This window comes from Mesoplodon bidens, assembly GCF_964165515.1.
Source record: "Mesoplodon bidens genome assembly, chromosome: 11".
In the NCBI taxonomy this organism is placed as follows: domain Eukaryota; kingdom Metazoa; phylum Chordata; class Mammalia; order Artiodactyla; family Ziphiidae; genus Mesoplodon; species Mesoplodon bidens.
Window position 1 is genome coordinate 5,775,317 of NC_138167.1, and position 14,326 is coordinate 5,789,642.

A 14,326-nucleotide genomic window follows, 5' to 3' on the forward strand; every position below is an offset into this window, starting at 1 on the left:
ACTCGAAGCTTTCTAAGATCAGGTACAAGGCAAGGATATCCCCTCTCAGCATTCCTTTTCAACATTGTACTGGAAATCCTTGCTAAAGCAACAAAGCAAGAAAAAGAAATAAAAGATATACAGATTGGGAAGGAAGACATAAAACTGACTTTGTTCGCAGATGACATAATCATTTATGTAGAAAGTCTGAAAGAATGAACAACAACAACAACAACAAAAATCTCCTGGAACTAATAAGCAATTATAGCAAGGTTGCAGGATACAAAGGTTAATATACAAAAGTCAATTGCTCCTGGAGGGGTGGGATGGGGAGGGTGGGAGGGAGGGAGATGCATGAGGGAAGGGATGTGGGAACAGATGTATATGTATGACTGATCCACTTTGTTATAAAGCAGAAACTAAAAAAAAAAAAAAAGTCAATTGCTTTCCTATATACCAACAATGAACAAGTGGAATTCGAAATTAAAAGCACAATGTCATTTAGTAACCAAAAAATGTGAAATACTTAAGTATAAATCTAACAAAGCATGTAAAAGATCTATGAGGAAAATTACAAAACTCTGATGAAAGAAATCGAAGAAGAGCTAATTAAATGAAGAAATAATCCAAGTACATGGATAGGAAGACTCAATATTGTCAAAATATCAGTTCTTCCCAACTTGACCTATAGATTCAATACAATCACAACCACAATTTCAGCAAGTTATTTTATAGATATCAAAAAACAGATTCTAAAATTTATATGGAGAGGCAAAAGACCCAGAATAATCAATACAATATTGAAGGAGACAAAGTTGGAGGACTGACACTATCTGATTTCAAGACTTACTATAAAGCTATAGTCATCAAGATGCTGTGGTATTGATGAAAAAAAAGACAAACAGATAAATGGAACAGAATAGAGAGCTCAGAAATAGACTCCCATATAGCCAACTAATCTTTTTTTTTTTTTTTTTTTTTGTGGTACGCGGGCCTTTCACTGTTGTGGCCTCTCCCGTTGCGGAGCGCAGGCTCCGGACGCGCAGGCTCAGCGGCCACGGCTCACGGGCCCAGCCGCTCCATGGCATGTGGGATCTTCCCGGACCGGGGCACAAACCCGTGTCCCCTGCATCGGCAGGCAGACTCTCAACCACTGCGCCACCAGGGAAGCCCCTAGCCAACTAATCTTTGACACAGGAGCAAAGGCGATACAATGGAACAAAGATAGTCTCTTCAACAAATGGTGCTGGACATCCACTTGCAAAAAAAAAAAAAGAATCTAGACACAGACTTTACACCCTTCACAAAAATTAACTCAAATGGATCACAGACCTACAGGTAAAATGCAAAACTATTAAACTCCTAGAAGATAACATAGGAGGAAACCTAGATAACCTCGAGTATGGTGATGCCTTTTTAGATATGCCACCAAGACATTATACATGAAAGAAATAATTGATAAGGTAGACAATTAAAATGTAAAGCTTCCTCTCTGAGGTAGACAGTATCAAGAGATTATAAAACAAGCCACAGACTGGAAGAAAATATTTGCAAAAGACACATCTGATAAAGGATTGTTATCCAAAATATATGAAAAACTATTAAAACTCAACAAATAAGAAAACAACCCAATTAAGAAATGAACCAAAGACCTTAAGAGACACTTCACCAAAGAAGATGTACAGATGGCAAGCTCCACATCAGATGTCATCAGGGAAATGCAAAATAAAACGGTAATGAGATACCACTAGACACCTATTAGGATGGCCCAAATCTGGAACACTGACACCACCAAATGTTGGTGAGGATGTGGAACAACAGGAATTCTCACTAATTGCTGGTGGGAATGCAAATTGGTACAGCCCAGTTGGAAGATAGCTTAGCAGTTTCTTACAAAACTAAACATACTTTTACCATATGATCAAGGAATGGGGCTCCTTGGTATTTACCTGAGGGAGTAGAAAACTTATGTCCATACAAAAAATCTGAACATGGATGTTTATAGCAGCTTTATTCATAATTGCCCAAACTTGGAAGAAACCAAAATGTCCTTTAGTAGGTGAATTTATAAACAAACTGGTACATCCAGACAATGGAATGCTATTCCGCACTAAAAAGAAATTAGTTATCAAGCCACAAAAAGACATGAAGGAAACTTAAAGTGAAAGAAACCGATCTGAGAAGGCTACATACTGTATGATTCCTACTCTATGACATTCTGGAAAAGACAATGTGACGGAGATGACAAAAATATCAGTAGTTGCCAGGGGTAGGAGGCGGGAAGAGATAAGTAGGCAGAGCACAGAAAATTTTTACAGCAAGGAAAATACTCTGTATATTATAATTATGGATATATGTCATTACACAGTTTTCCAAACCCACTGAATGTATACCACCAAGAGTGAACCCTTAGGTAAACTATGGACTTTGGGTGATTATGATATGTCAATACAGGTTTATCCTAGGTAAAAAATGTACCATTCTGGTGTCTGATGTTGATAATGGAGGTTATCTATGCATGTGTGGGAGCAGGGGGTATATGGGAAATCTCTGTACCTTCCTCTCAATTTTACTATAAAACTAAAACTGCTCTAAAAATATAAAGTCTTTAAGGGACTTCCCTGGCGGTCCAGTGGTTAAGACTCTGTGCTCCCACTGCAGGGGGCAGGGTTCTATCCCTCATTGGCAAACTAATATCCTTCATGTCACAAGGCCAAATAATAATAAAAGTCGTTAAAATGTTGAACAAATAAAGGCCTGGCACATAATAGAATATACGTTGCCTCTTTTCTCGTTCTTTCCTTATATTTTTCATTTTCCTTCCCTCTTTAAACGGATAAGGTTGGACTCATTAATTCTTTGGTTCCTTCAAACTTTGGATGCTTTATTGTGCCTTTGATTCCTTCTCCTCACTTCCATGTATCGGCTCTTTCATTTATTTCTTCTTCTTTCTCCTCCTCTGCCTCTTCTTCCTCATTTTCTTCTTCTCCTTCTCTTTGTCCTTTCCCTGTTTCTGTTTCTCATTTTGTATCGTGAACCAAGCCATGTGGACCATAAACATTGAGCTTAAAGTCCCCTCAGCTCCAGCAGTCTACCAGTTCTATGATTTTTTTCTTCAGTTATCTTCTTTTTCCCTTTATCTTTCCAGTACTTATAAATTACTTAACTTCCCTGGGCCTCAGTTTTTCCATTTGGAAAATGGAAACAATAATGGATCGTTATAAGCATCAAATGAATGAAGTAAAGCTGTTAACTCAGTGCCTCACACAAAGGCTCCAAGACACCGTTAACTTTGCTCTCGTTTGACTTTCTGCGAGCCCGGTATGAAATAAAAAACACTATAGAAATGTTAGGGGTTTTTTTCCCCCTAAAGTATCACGGTGAATTGGAAAGTTGGCTCCAGGTTTGAAAAGACATGGGCTCCAGGGAAAACTCTGAATTCTTATGAGCCTCAATTTTCTGATCTATAAAATGACAATAACAATATATGCCTTCCCTCCACCTAGTGTTTTTTTCCTTCCCGGGAATTAAAAAAGTCAATGTGTAGGAAAGCATCACCCTATAAGTACATGTTGTAATCATGACAGATGGTGTTCTGGAGTCACAGTGGGGATGCTGTAAAGTTACGAGGATTCAGTGGGATACATTTTTAATTTTAAAAGATGCCTGAACTACAGTAAGCATTCGATCCATGCTAGCTATTACTATTTCCTTTACCGTTTCCACTCTTTTCTCTAGATCCTCCAAAAAAAATGAGTGGTTGCGCTACCCAGGTGACCTCTGCTGCTCAACTTCTGTTATTGATTGTCCCTGTCCTCTCTCCTCCTCATCCCACCAGGCTTTTTTCCTCCTCCCCCTCTCTTTCGATCACAGCTTTCCTCTCGCCTCAGGCACCCCGTGCAGCCAGATGTCCAGATCTCAAGCAGCTTAGAACTGCCGGGACCGGCCTGAGACCTGGAGTTCCCTCCGCTTTTAGCGTCTAGCACTCTTCCGACAATAAAGTTTTATTGAAAAAAGCCGGAAAAAAGGCGCCCGTCCTTCTTTCTGCAACAGCCAATCAGAGAGCAGAATGCCTACTTCGCTCACGGGAGCTTCGGCAGTCAGAGGCAAGGGCGGGGCATGTCGCTCCCGAAGCCCGCCCCGTAAGAGCGGAAGTACGGCCGGAAGCCAGCCATAGAGTTTAGGGGCCAGAGCGGCCCTGCAGGGAGTTGGCAGGAAAGGCTGGTAACAGCTGCCGGAGGTGACGGAGCGGTGGCCCCGCCCGGTGCGCTGGAAGACGAAGCTTCCAGGTAGCTGTCCGCAGAGTCTGACCCAGAGTACGACGGGGCAGCCGCCGGGAGCCCACGGTCCCTGGGCGGCCTCTTTAAGGGAGGGGGCGGAGCCACGTGGAAGGATCCCGAGGGTGAGGTCACGTGGTGCGGGGCACGTGCGGGGCACAGTGGCGATTTGAGGGAGCGTCGTTGTTGGGGTGGACACTGTGTGACATCCCTCCCCCCACTAAGACCTGTGCCGTGGGGTTCAATGGGGTGCACTGGTGGGACTTGGGGATAGGCCCAGGGATGGGGGAGGTGGGCGTGGCAACCCTGTGTCAGCCAGGCTGACATCGAAGTGGCCGAATTTAGGATTCCTAGATCCAAGTGTTAGACTGCTCCATCTCTGATTCCTCGTTGCAAAAGTGGCTCAGTGCCTCTGCAATAGAGGTCCTAGGTAGGCCTTGTGCTTTCCATCCTCCCCAGTTCAGGAACCTCCAGCTTTACATCCTCTTTCCTTGCAGCTCCAGACTTCCTGAGCCCAGGTACCCCCAGCTCAGTGCAGCCATGAGTGCCGAGGTGAAGGTGACAGGGCAGAACCAGGAGCAATTTCTGCTCCTGGCGAAGTCGGCCAAGGGGGCAGCGCTGGCCACCCTCATCCACCAGGTGCTGGAGGCCCCTGGTGTCTACGTGTTTGGGGAACTGCTGGATATGCCTAATGTTAGAGAGGTGGGTTCTTGGCCTGGATAGCACCCAGGGAGGCTTGGGGCTAAAGTTTGAATTTGAGAACGGGTGGGCAGGGCTCATTCTGCAACCCCATAACCATTCAGTTGAACAAGAATATGGTGATTATTAACTGGCATCATGCAGAAGTAAGTCGGCAAGTAAACCTCTTAATTCCCCTTTGGAGATGAATGATCTGTAAAACCCAGTATTTTTCATTTTTAAGCAAAAGAGCCTGTGATTCAGAATAGGAGACCTGATTCTAGCCTGTCTCCATCAGTGTCGTAGCTCTTAATAATCATATTGCCTTGATCAGGTCACTTTTATTTTAGGGCCTAAATTTTCTTTTAAAAATGGACCTGAGGGCTTCCCTGGTGGCGCAGTGGTTGAGAGTCTGCCTGCCGATGCAGGGGACGCGGGTTCCTGCCCCGGTCCGGGAATATCCCACATGCCGCAGAGCGGCTGGGTCCGTGAGCCATGGCCGCTGAGCCTGCGTGTCCAGAGCCTGTGTTCCGCAACGAGAGAGGCCACAACAGTGAGAGGCCCGCGTACCGCAAAAAAAAAAAAAAAAAAAAATGGACCTGATACTGCCCCTCACTATTGTTGTAGAAATCGGATGAGATTATGGGAAAGTATAAAGTCTGGTATAAGTGGAAGGAATGAATGTGCAATTGGCATGACCTGTTCTCTCCCGTTTGCACCATATGCTAATTCACTGAAGCTTGATAAAGTATAAGTTATCTTTTTCCCAAAGACACATGGCAAGATGCTAGGAACACAGCAGAGAGAACTGTTCACACAGAAGCGGCAGAGTTAAGAGTTTAAAGTCCAGAGTGAGTAGGTTGCCAAGATGTGTGACACCAGCGGAAGCCCTGAGATGCTATGAAAGTGGTAGGTGGACAACTATGAGTTAAGGTTTTTTTTTTTTTTTTTTTTTTTTTTTTTGCGGTACGCGGGCCTCTCACTGTTGTGGCCTCTCCCGTTGCGGAGCACAGGCTCCGGACGCGCAGGCTCAGCGGCCATGGCTTATGGGCCCAGCCGCTCCGCGGCATGTGGGATCTTCCCGGACCGGGGCACGAGCCCATGTCCCCTGCATCGGCAGGCGGACTCTCAACCACTGCGCCACCAGGGAAGCCCTGAGTTAAGGTTTTGAGTGCCAGTCATTGAGTTAATGAATTTAGCCTTTCGGAATCCTGGTCCAAAGAAAACTGGCTGCCTTCTTTCCCTGCTTTTCTCTGCAGTGGAATTAAAGAGAATCAGGGTGAAGAAAAAGAAGTATGTTTTGGGTGCCTGTTTAGCACTCTGCTAGTCATCTGGGAATACCAGAAAAGTACAAGACCCAGTGCTCCCCTTCTGAAACTTACATTCCAGTTGCAGAGAGGAGGTGAATGGATATCCATGTGTAAATCATTTATTTAGCAAGTATTTATCAGCAGAGCCAACTACACGCACAGCTCTGCTAGACCTAAGTGGGATACCAGAGACCACATCTGTAATCTTGTTGAAAAGAAAGATATTCTTAGGTAACAACCTCAGGTGGGCTCCGATTGACTAAGTGGGTGATCAGTGGGAGGAGAGGAGGTCTGGGTGGGCTGGCTTGGGTGACGAAAGCTCCCGGGGGAGGCCGGTCTGAAGCAGAGGCCACTAATCCCAGTGCCTGCTCAGTTCGTGCAGCCGTGAAGGGAGGGAGGCTGAGGCAGAAGTCTTTGGTGAATTGGGGGGGTACAGCAGATCCCCTAAAGGTATTCAAATTCAGAAATGCTAAATATACTCTAAGGACCAGACAAAACAGTTTGCAATGGTTGGGGGGTGCGCGTGGTGTGTGTGTGTTAGATACTAAACACTGAAAGTTTTCAACTCTGAATTTAGGGTAGGAATTGGAGGCAGATGGAGCAAGAGGGCATTGCGGATTGGGGGGATAGTGTAAACAAAGGCCTGGAGGTGGAAGTGAGGCCTTCCTGTGGGGAGAGTGATCAGAGAGGCAGAGAGTTCCTTTCGGTGAGCTGGGAAGCTAATGTTGGAGGGGAAGGCTGGGGCCAGAAGGCGGAGCTCAAACTGGGTAAGGCTGGGAGGGTGGAGAGAGAGGCCCTTCCTGTCACTTCTTCTCTCCCATCATGTTCTCACAGCTGGCTGAGAGTGACTTTGCTTCCACGTTCCGGCTGCTCACGGTGTTTGCTTATGGGACGTACGCTGACTACTTAGGTAACAGGAGGGGCTGGAGGTCTGGAGACTGGAGGTGGGAGGAGGGCAGTTTACCGAGGGACTTAGAAGAAATTCCTGGGATACCCGACTTAGATCCCTTAAGTACACAGGGTCAGGGTCAAGACCTGAACTGGCATGGAAAACTCAAAAAAAAAAAAAAAAAAAAAAAAAAAGGCAAGGGAAGGAGGCTAGGGCTTTCCACAAATGTGAAATCAGGATTTCTTTGTCTTTTTTTTTTCTAGCTGAAGCCCGGAATCTTCCCCCACTCACAGAGGCTCAGAAGAATAAGCTTCGACACCTGTCAGTCGTCACCCTGGCTGCCAAAGTCAAGGTGAGTGACAGTCCCCCCAGTCCTGAGCCACAGAGAACCCTTCTGTATCTCCCTTCTCGAGGGTCCGTCTGAAGGGAATGGCACTTGGACAGCCTTTGACCACTGTGTTGCCCCATGCCCCTCCAAGGTCTGTCTGAACTCTGTTACCTGCGGCCTTTGGGGCTGAATATTATTCTCCTAGTTTTCTATTTTGTTTTTCTTTTTCAACCAACTTAAGTTCTAATTGAAACACCTTTTATGTTTGGGGTCAGAATAGCAACTGGGGTACCGCTCACTGTCGTTCAGCAGCCCCCTCTTGCCCCCGCTGTAAAGTCCTCCGCAAACGGCCGCGGCATCCAGAGCTGGAACGAAGCTCTCTCTTCTGGTGAGGTGCCAGCTTCTGTTTGCTAAAATAAGAAACACATAACCCAGGGTATTCCCTGGCGGTCCACTGGTTAGGACTCGGTGCTTTCACTGCGGTGGCCCGGGTTCAACAATCCCTGATCGGGGAACTAAGATCCCGCAAGCTGCGCGGGGCGACCAAAAAAAAGAAAAGAAAGAAATACATAACCCAGAAGTGTCTTTGTATATCCTGTTGGGTTCTGTTTTGGTTAACTATCCGCCTCCGCCCACCTGCATCTCCCAGTTGTTACTGACTCTCTGGCATGCTCGTGGTTTTACTTAAACCAGGCTCTCTACTGCAAGATGCCTCTTTGGAGGTAGACGGAGTATAAATGGTAAACAGAGTAGCTCCAGACCTCTCCCACACCACATGTTCCCATTATGTCAGGCTCCTCTTGACCAGGTCCGTGTTCTGTCCTGAGCTGGGCCAGAGGATGGACATCCAGGCAGATGTCACCCTGGGGTGGGGGAGGGAACGGAGTAGGGCAGCATATGTCTTTTATTTAAGATTGTTCTTCTCCCGTTGTTATTTCTCTGGTGGGAGTACTTTTATTTATTTTACCTTAGAACCAGCCTCTTAGAGGAGACGATTTAGGAGTAGGAGCGGAGGGTGGGCGGTGGGGGGGGGAATGGAGGGAAGAAGAATCTTGGAAGCCCTTCTCTGCTGCGGAACCTCACAGCCCCAGCCCGCCCTTGGGCCCCAGTGTATCCCATACGCAGTGCTGCTGGAGGCCCTGGCCCTGCGGAACGTGCGGCAGCTGGAAGACCTTGTCATCGAGGCCGTGTACGCCGACGTGCTGCGCGGCTCCCTGGACCAGCGCAACCAGCGGCTGGAGGTCGACTACAGCATCGGGCGGGACATCCAGCGCCAGGACCTCAGGGCCATCGCCCGAACCCTGCAGGAGTGGTGAGACTGTGTCCCGGCGCCTTCCCCTCTCTGCTCGCCCCAAGAAAGGGAGGGGTGCCTTGGAGGGGGGCGAGTTGGGCCGGGCGGCAGAGGTGGAAGCCAAGAGGATGAAGGGGAGTGAGCTCGTTCCTCCAGAGGCTTCTGAGGGAGAAACAGAGTGGAGGAGGGCCTGGGGGGCAGGAGGCGGAAGGCGCGTCCTCGGTGTAGTAACCGGGGGAGGGAGGGGATACTCTTGAGCGCACCCCCTGGGGTGTGGGTCACCTGTCTCCGGCTGCATGCAGCCCCCCGGTCAGTGAGCAGTCCTGTCCACAGGCCACAGGCCTCTCCCGCTTCTGTTTTCTGTGTTTTTGTCTGACTCGAGCTGGTTAAGACACCTCCTCTTCTGCCTGTTTCGCCTCCGCCACCGTTTTGGTGTTGGGAGTTCCTACTCCCGTCTTGCACGTCACTCCCGGCACTTCTCTCTCCGCCTGTATCTTACCTGAGTTTACTGCTGGCTCCTGGGAATATTGTCGCGGGTGGCTCCCAGGCGCCCTGGCGAGGCTCCTGACTCAGACGGGGGTCTGGACGGCCAGACTTGGGGGTGTCTGCGCGTGTCTCTTTCGTGAGCCTGATCACAGCCCTCTCTGCCGACCCTCGTTCCCGCAGGTGTGTGGGCTGCGAGGTGGTGCTGTCCGGCATCGAGGAGCAGGTGGGCCGCGCCAACCAGCACAAGGAGCAGCAGCTGGGCCTGAAGCAGCACATCGAGAGCGAGGTGAGCAGGCGGGCGTCCCGGGCAGTGACGGCCGCGGGCAGAGCGGGTGGGCAGGGGCTGGCAGGTTCTGGAACCTTCCTCCATCTCCCCGCTCCTTTCATCCCGGTAGGTCGCCAACCTGAAAAAAACCATTAAAGTCACAACAGCCGCCGCCGCCGCGGCCACGTCTCAGGACCCCGAGCAGCACCTGACGGAGCTGAGGGAACCGGCTCCAGGCAGCAACCAGCGCCAGCCCAGCAAGAAAGCCTCGAAGGGCAAGGGGTGAGCGGCTGTGGCGGGAGCCGCCGGCGTCCCCGGTGCCCTGCTGCTGCTTCCTCGTCCCTTCAGTCACCTGCGTGGGGGTCGGGAACGGGGGTGGGGGGGAGCTTGCGGCGCTGAGGGGGTTCTCTGCAGCCTCTCTCTCTCTCTCTCTTCCCCTTGCCAGGCTCCGAGGGAGCGCCAAGATTTGGTCCAAGTCGAACTGAAGGGACTGTCGTTTCTTCCGGGATGTGGGGTCCTAGCTGCCTGCCTGCCCCTTAGGAGTCCTCAGAGAGCCTTCCCGTGCCCCTGGCCAGCTGATAACCTAGTTCGTGACCCGTCACCTCCCTTCTCCTCTCCCACACCCCCAGGCGTAGGCCACACCGTCTCTGGGGGGGGAGGCAAGTACAAGTCATGTTTTTGTTGGTACTTCTCGTTTCGTGGAGCTTTCTTGTGGGTCCCATTGTCCCCTCTTCCTCCCTGCCACGCTCCCTCCCCTATTTCTTTAGGAGTCGGCTCTGTCCCTGTTTATTACACGTCACTGAGTGGGTGGGGCTGCCGTGTCTCCAGCATAACCCACACGTGATCCCTTCCCCCTCCTCCGCCCCAGCCCTGCATGCCCCGCCTCCTGCCCACCGGCCTGTTGGGGCAGCATCTGAAGAGCCATAGGGCTTCCACCTTTATTCCCACCCTGAGAGTTCTGGGAGCCATTGTAGGAGGCACTGGACACTCAGTCCTAGAATCCTGTCACTCTGCAGTTGTTTCCTGTCCTCTCTCCTCCCCTTGGGTCCTGGGAGTGCTGCTGCTTCAATGACCCCAGAGCCTCAGGGCAGCTGTTTCTCCAGCTGTTGCGAGATGGTCCTTTCTTGGCCCTTGGCTGTCTTAGAAAGCCTGATGGCAATCCTGGAAGGATTTACACTTCCTTCTGTGAGTTTTGTGGGGAAGGGAAGGGGATATAGATTGTATAAAAAGAGTATATATACGTATATCTATATATAACATGACACAGAAATAAATCTATGAGAAGTCTATCTACAAACACGCCCTGAACTGGGTATCTTCTGTCTTTGGTGTTTGTGGATGGGAAGAAGGCTCATTCTCAGTCCACTGTAAAGCAAAGTGCTGGAAAGACAAAAGAACCAGGTACTGGAGACCTGGATCGTGGGCCGTTTGACTTTGGCCAAATTGGCTCAGTATCGGCATTCTTTAAGAAGCAGTGGATGCTTACCGAGCACCAGCATGTGGTAGGCTCTGGAGGTCCAAAGTGACGGGCACTGTCCCTGCTCTCAAGGAGCTTGAGTTCAGTCTGTTTCCTTCCACCTTATAGAATTGTGGGCGGAAGAGTTGATGGTAAACTTCAGTTTTTGCGTCAGTACCACACAGGGCCCTCAGATCTCAGTGAGAAGCAGCAGTCGGGCTCCTGTCCCCGTCCAAGGCAGAGCGTCCGAGCAGCAAGCTGGGAGGATTGGTCTTGGCTCAGTGCACTGCTGCGCACGCCCTAGAATTGGGAAGCTCTAGTGTAAGGGACAGCTGCCCCCCCCCCAGCCCCCGCCCGTGCATGAGAGGCGATTGCCTCCTGAGGGTCCCAGTGTTGACCGAGCTGCCCTCCCGAACTTGTGCTGTCCTCTAGGTGGAGATGTAGGACAGACTCTTTACTGGTCCTGAAGGTGTCAGTTGTAGAATTGGAAGTGGGGGTAGATCCCGAGTTTTGAGTTTTCCGTTAAAAGTGGGCCGGGTGAGCCAGTTATCTTGCCGGGCAGTGGAGACTTAATGGGACCAGTCCAGTGGGCCCTGTCTCGGGAATTGACATGTTGGCCTCTCGCTTTAGCTTTGGCCTAGACTAGCCTGTTGAGCCTGTTGCATCTTGAGTCTAAGTCTCTGAAATAAACCCCTTTTTCCTCCCACACTGTCCACTGTGCAGAAGTCACTAACTCCTGGTGCTTCGAGCCTGTGCCCCCTTTCTCTGCCCAGGCCCCATTTTTCCCTTGAACTTCAGTATCATTTTCCTGTAAGCTGCTTCCAGCCATGACTCCACAAGTGCCCTGATCTGTCTAGTGCCGGCCTTCAGTGGGTGTCTCTACCATCTGGTGTGGGCTGGGCTGGGACTGCCTGGTCCTCCACCCAAAGAGGGAGGAGGGGCTGTTCACAGCCCCAGGGACATGAAAATGCAATTTGTCTTTGATTTACAAGGACAGGGCTCTTGGCTCCCAAGGCTTGGAGATGGGGGAGTGGTTTATTTGTGGGCTGTTTTTGACCATGGAATTCGGTTCAGGATTTAGGGGTTCCATGCATAACCAAGCCTAGGGCACCAGGAAGATTCTCCCAACCAAAAGTCCTATCAGCACTTGCACATTCTCACATGCTGATCCCTGCTGTGCAGCAATCTCAGAGGAGCTCAGGGTTGGACCACTGTGGTAGGGAGGAAGAGGAAGAGAACTTGCCTTCCTGTGAATTCAGAGTTCATGCACATGAAACAGATGACACAAGGTGAAGACGAAGTCTCCATAGGTAAAAACCACAACTGGACTGGGGTGCACCTTTATGCACAAGAAGAGCAAAGGCGATGTCTCACGCGATCCCGTTAAAGAGAGGTCAGAAATTCTCTGCTTAGGTTCAACTTCCAACATGGGTGCAGAGAAGGGAGTTCAGCAGGGCAAGTCTAGGCAGTGTATGAGTTCTCTTGCTGTGTAACAAATTACCCTGAAACTTCGTGGCTTAAAACAACACACATTTATTATCTCAGTTTCCATGGTCCGGGAATCGGCACAACTAAGTTGAGTTCTCGGCTGAGTTTTCAGGGTCCCTCCCGAGGCCGCAGCACCGTGTTAGCGAGGGCGTCTCATCTCAGGGTTCCAGTAGGAAGGACTTACTTCCAGGCACACCCAGTGATTGTCAACAGGATTCATCGGCTCTAGGTGGTCAGACTGAGGACTTCATTCCCTGGCTGACTGTATGTCAGAGGCAGCCCCATTCATCAGAGCAAGAGCCAGAGAGAATATATCAGCAAGGTGAAATCACAGACTTGTAACCTAATCACGGAAGAAACATCCCAGCAATTTTACTAGTCACCAGGTTCAGCCTAGTGACTGTCAGAAGGCAGGGATCATTGGAAGGCATGTCAAAAGTTTCCCACCTCAGGCAGTGTTTCTTTGGTCCACCGGCATCAGAATTATCAGGGGAGCTTTTGAAAATGCATATTCCCGGAACCCAGTTCCTATTGAATTAGAATCTCTGGGATTGGACTGGAAATGGGACTTCACTACCCTCACTGACTCAGCGCTGAGCTGTGATGTCCCATTTATATAAGCAGACTTGCCCAGATTAGTGCCACCCTGGGTCAGCTGAAAAGGCTTCTACTGCAGGGCCTTGGAGGACGGGTGAGGAGGCCCTGGGTCACCATCTGGAAGAGGATGATGCGCAAAGGTGAAACTTTGAGTACACGGCGAGAGAGAGGACTTGTCCTGTCTTCTGAGGTTCGTAAGTATATTGTTATATAATTAAAAGTGTGATAGGTACTAAGAAGTATAGGGTGACATGAAAGCGCTTACCAGGGTATCTACTTGCCTGGGGTCAGGAAAGCCTCCTCTGAGGATGTGACCTTTACATTGAAATTAGAAACCCAAGTAGCAGTTAACCTGATAAAGGGGAGGGAGGATGAGCAATCTGAGTGGGAAGAAAAGTGGGATGAAGGCCTAGAGGCAGAAAGGTTCCATCCTGTGGACTACCGCAGCTCCCCTAATGTGAAACGTGTAATGTGGGGCATGCATGGGGAATCCAGTCCTATACTTGTACTTCAATCAATTGGTAAATACATCTTGACTGAAAAATCTGAAATAATACAAACCATAATGCATATATTATACTTCTGGGCATTGGGATTTTGGGTGATTTTTGTCTTTTTGCCTGTCTCTATTTTCCAATATTTCTATGATAATTTCTAACAATAAATAATATTATTTATTACTAATAAATAATATTTATTAAGTGCTTAATTTCTAATAATAAATAATATTATTTATTACTAATAAATAATATTTATTAAGTGCTTACTGTGATCAAGCACTGTTCTGAGTGCTTTATGTATATAAACTCATTTAACACAACAACATTCTGAGACTAATATCACCATTATCCCTTTCTAAAGATGACAGAAGTGGTACAGAGAGGTTATGTAACCTGCCTAGGGTCACACAGATCGTAAGTGGAGAAGGCACACACCACCCTGTCTCTGTCACGCTACTGGACAGAATGCATGGAGCAGTTACCCGAGATCTGTGGTAAATAGTAAACAAAGTAGGGAATTCCCTGGCAGTCCAGTGGTTGGGACTTCATGCTTTCACTGACGAGGGCCCGGGTTCAATCCCTGGTCGGGGAACTGGGGTCCTGCAAGCCACGCGAATTCAAAGTTCCACTAAACCGGTGGTGAGTTTACCATTTCCCCCCACCTCCAGTGTTGCCCAGATTAGACTCAAAGAGAGCCCAAAACCTAGAAGTGTACATGAGGTGTGAACTGAAAGAGCTCCCTTTGGAGTCTTCTATTGCACATCTAGGGAGCAGAAAGGGAC

The 14,326-nt window shown here is 49.0% G+C and overlaps 1 protein-coding gene across 4 annotated transcripts; it reads left to right on the forward strand.

The window, feature by feature from the left end:
- The first annotated feature begins 4,149 nt into the window (after nucleotides 1-4,149).
- On the forward strand, nucleotides 4,150-10,800 carry COPS7A (COP9 signalosome subunit 7A). Of its 4 annotated transcripts, none has more exons than XM_081248492.1 (8): nucleotides 4,150-4,381; nucleotides 4,754-4,958; nucleotides 7,079-7,154; nucleotides 7,397-7,485; nucleotides 8,571-8,773; nucleotides 9,419-9,524; nucleotides 9,634-9,785; nucleotides 9,949-10,800. In XM_081248492.1, the coding sequence occupies exons 2-8, from the start codon at nucleotides 4,797-4,799 to the stop codon at nucleotides 9,986-9,988; spliced, it is 828 nt and encodes a 275-aa protein (XP_081104618.1). In that variant the 5' UTR covers nucleotides 4,150-4,381; nucleotides 4,754-4,796; the 3' UTR covers nucleotides 9,989-10,800. The 4 variants fall into 4 exon arrangements, with proteins under 4 accessions (XP_081104618.1, XP_081104619.1, XP_081104621.1 ...); XM_081248493.1 differs by having other exon boundaries at nucleotides 4,150-4,295; XM_081248495.1 differs by having other exon boundaries at nucleotides 4,151-4,268.
- Nucleotides 10,801-14,326: the final 3,526 nt, after the last annotated feature.

Coding starts and splice junctions, on each gene's coding strand:
- COPS7A (XM_081248492.1), top strand. CDS start 4,797: ATGAGTGCCGAGGTGAAGGTGACAGGGCAGAACCAGGAGCAATTTCTG. Junction 7,486..8,570: donor CCCTGGCTGCCAAAGTCAAG/GTGAGTGACAGT, acceptor CTTGGGCCCCAG/TGTATCCCATACGCAGTGCT. Junction 9,786..9,948: donor AAAGCCTCGAAGGGCAAGGG/GTGAGCGGCTGT, acceptor TCCCCTTGCCAG/GCTCCGAGGGAGCGCCAAGA.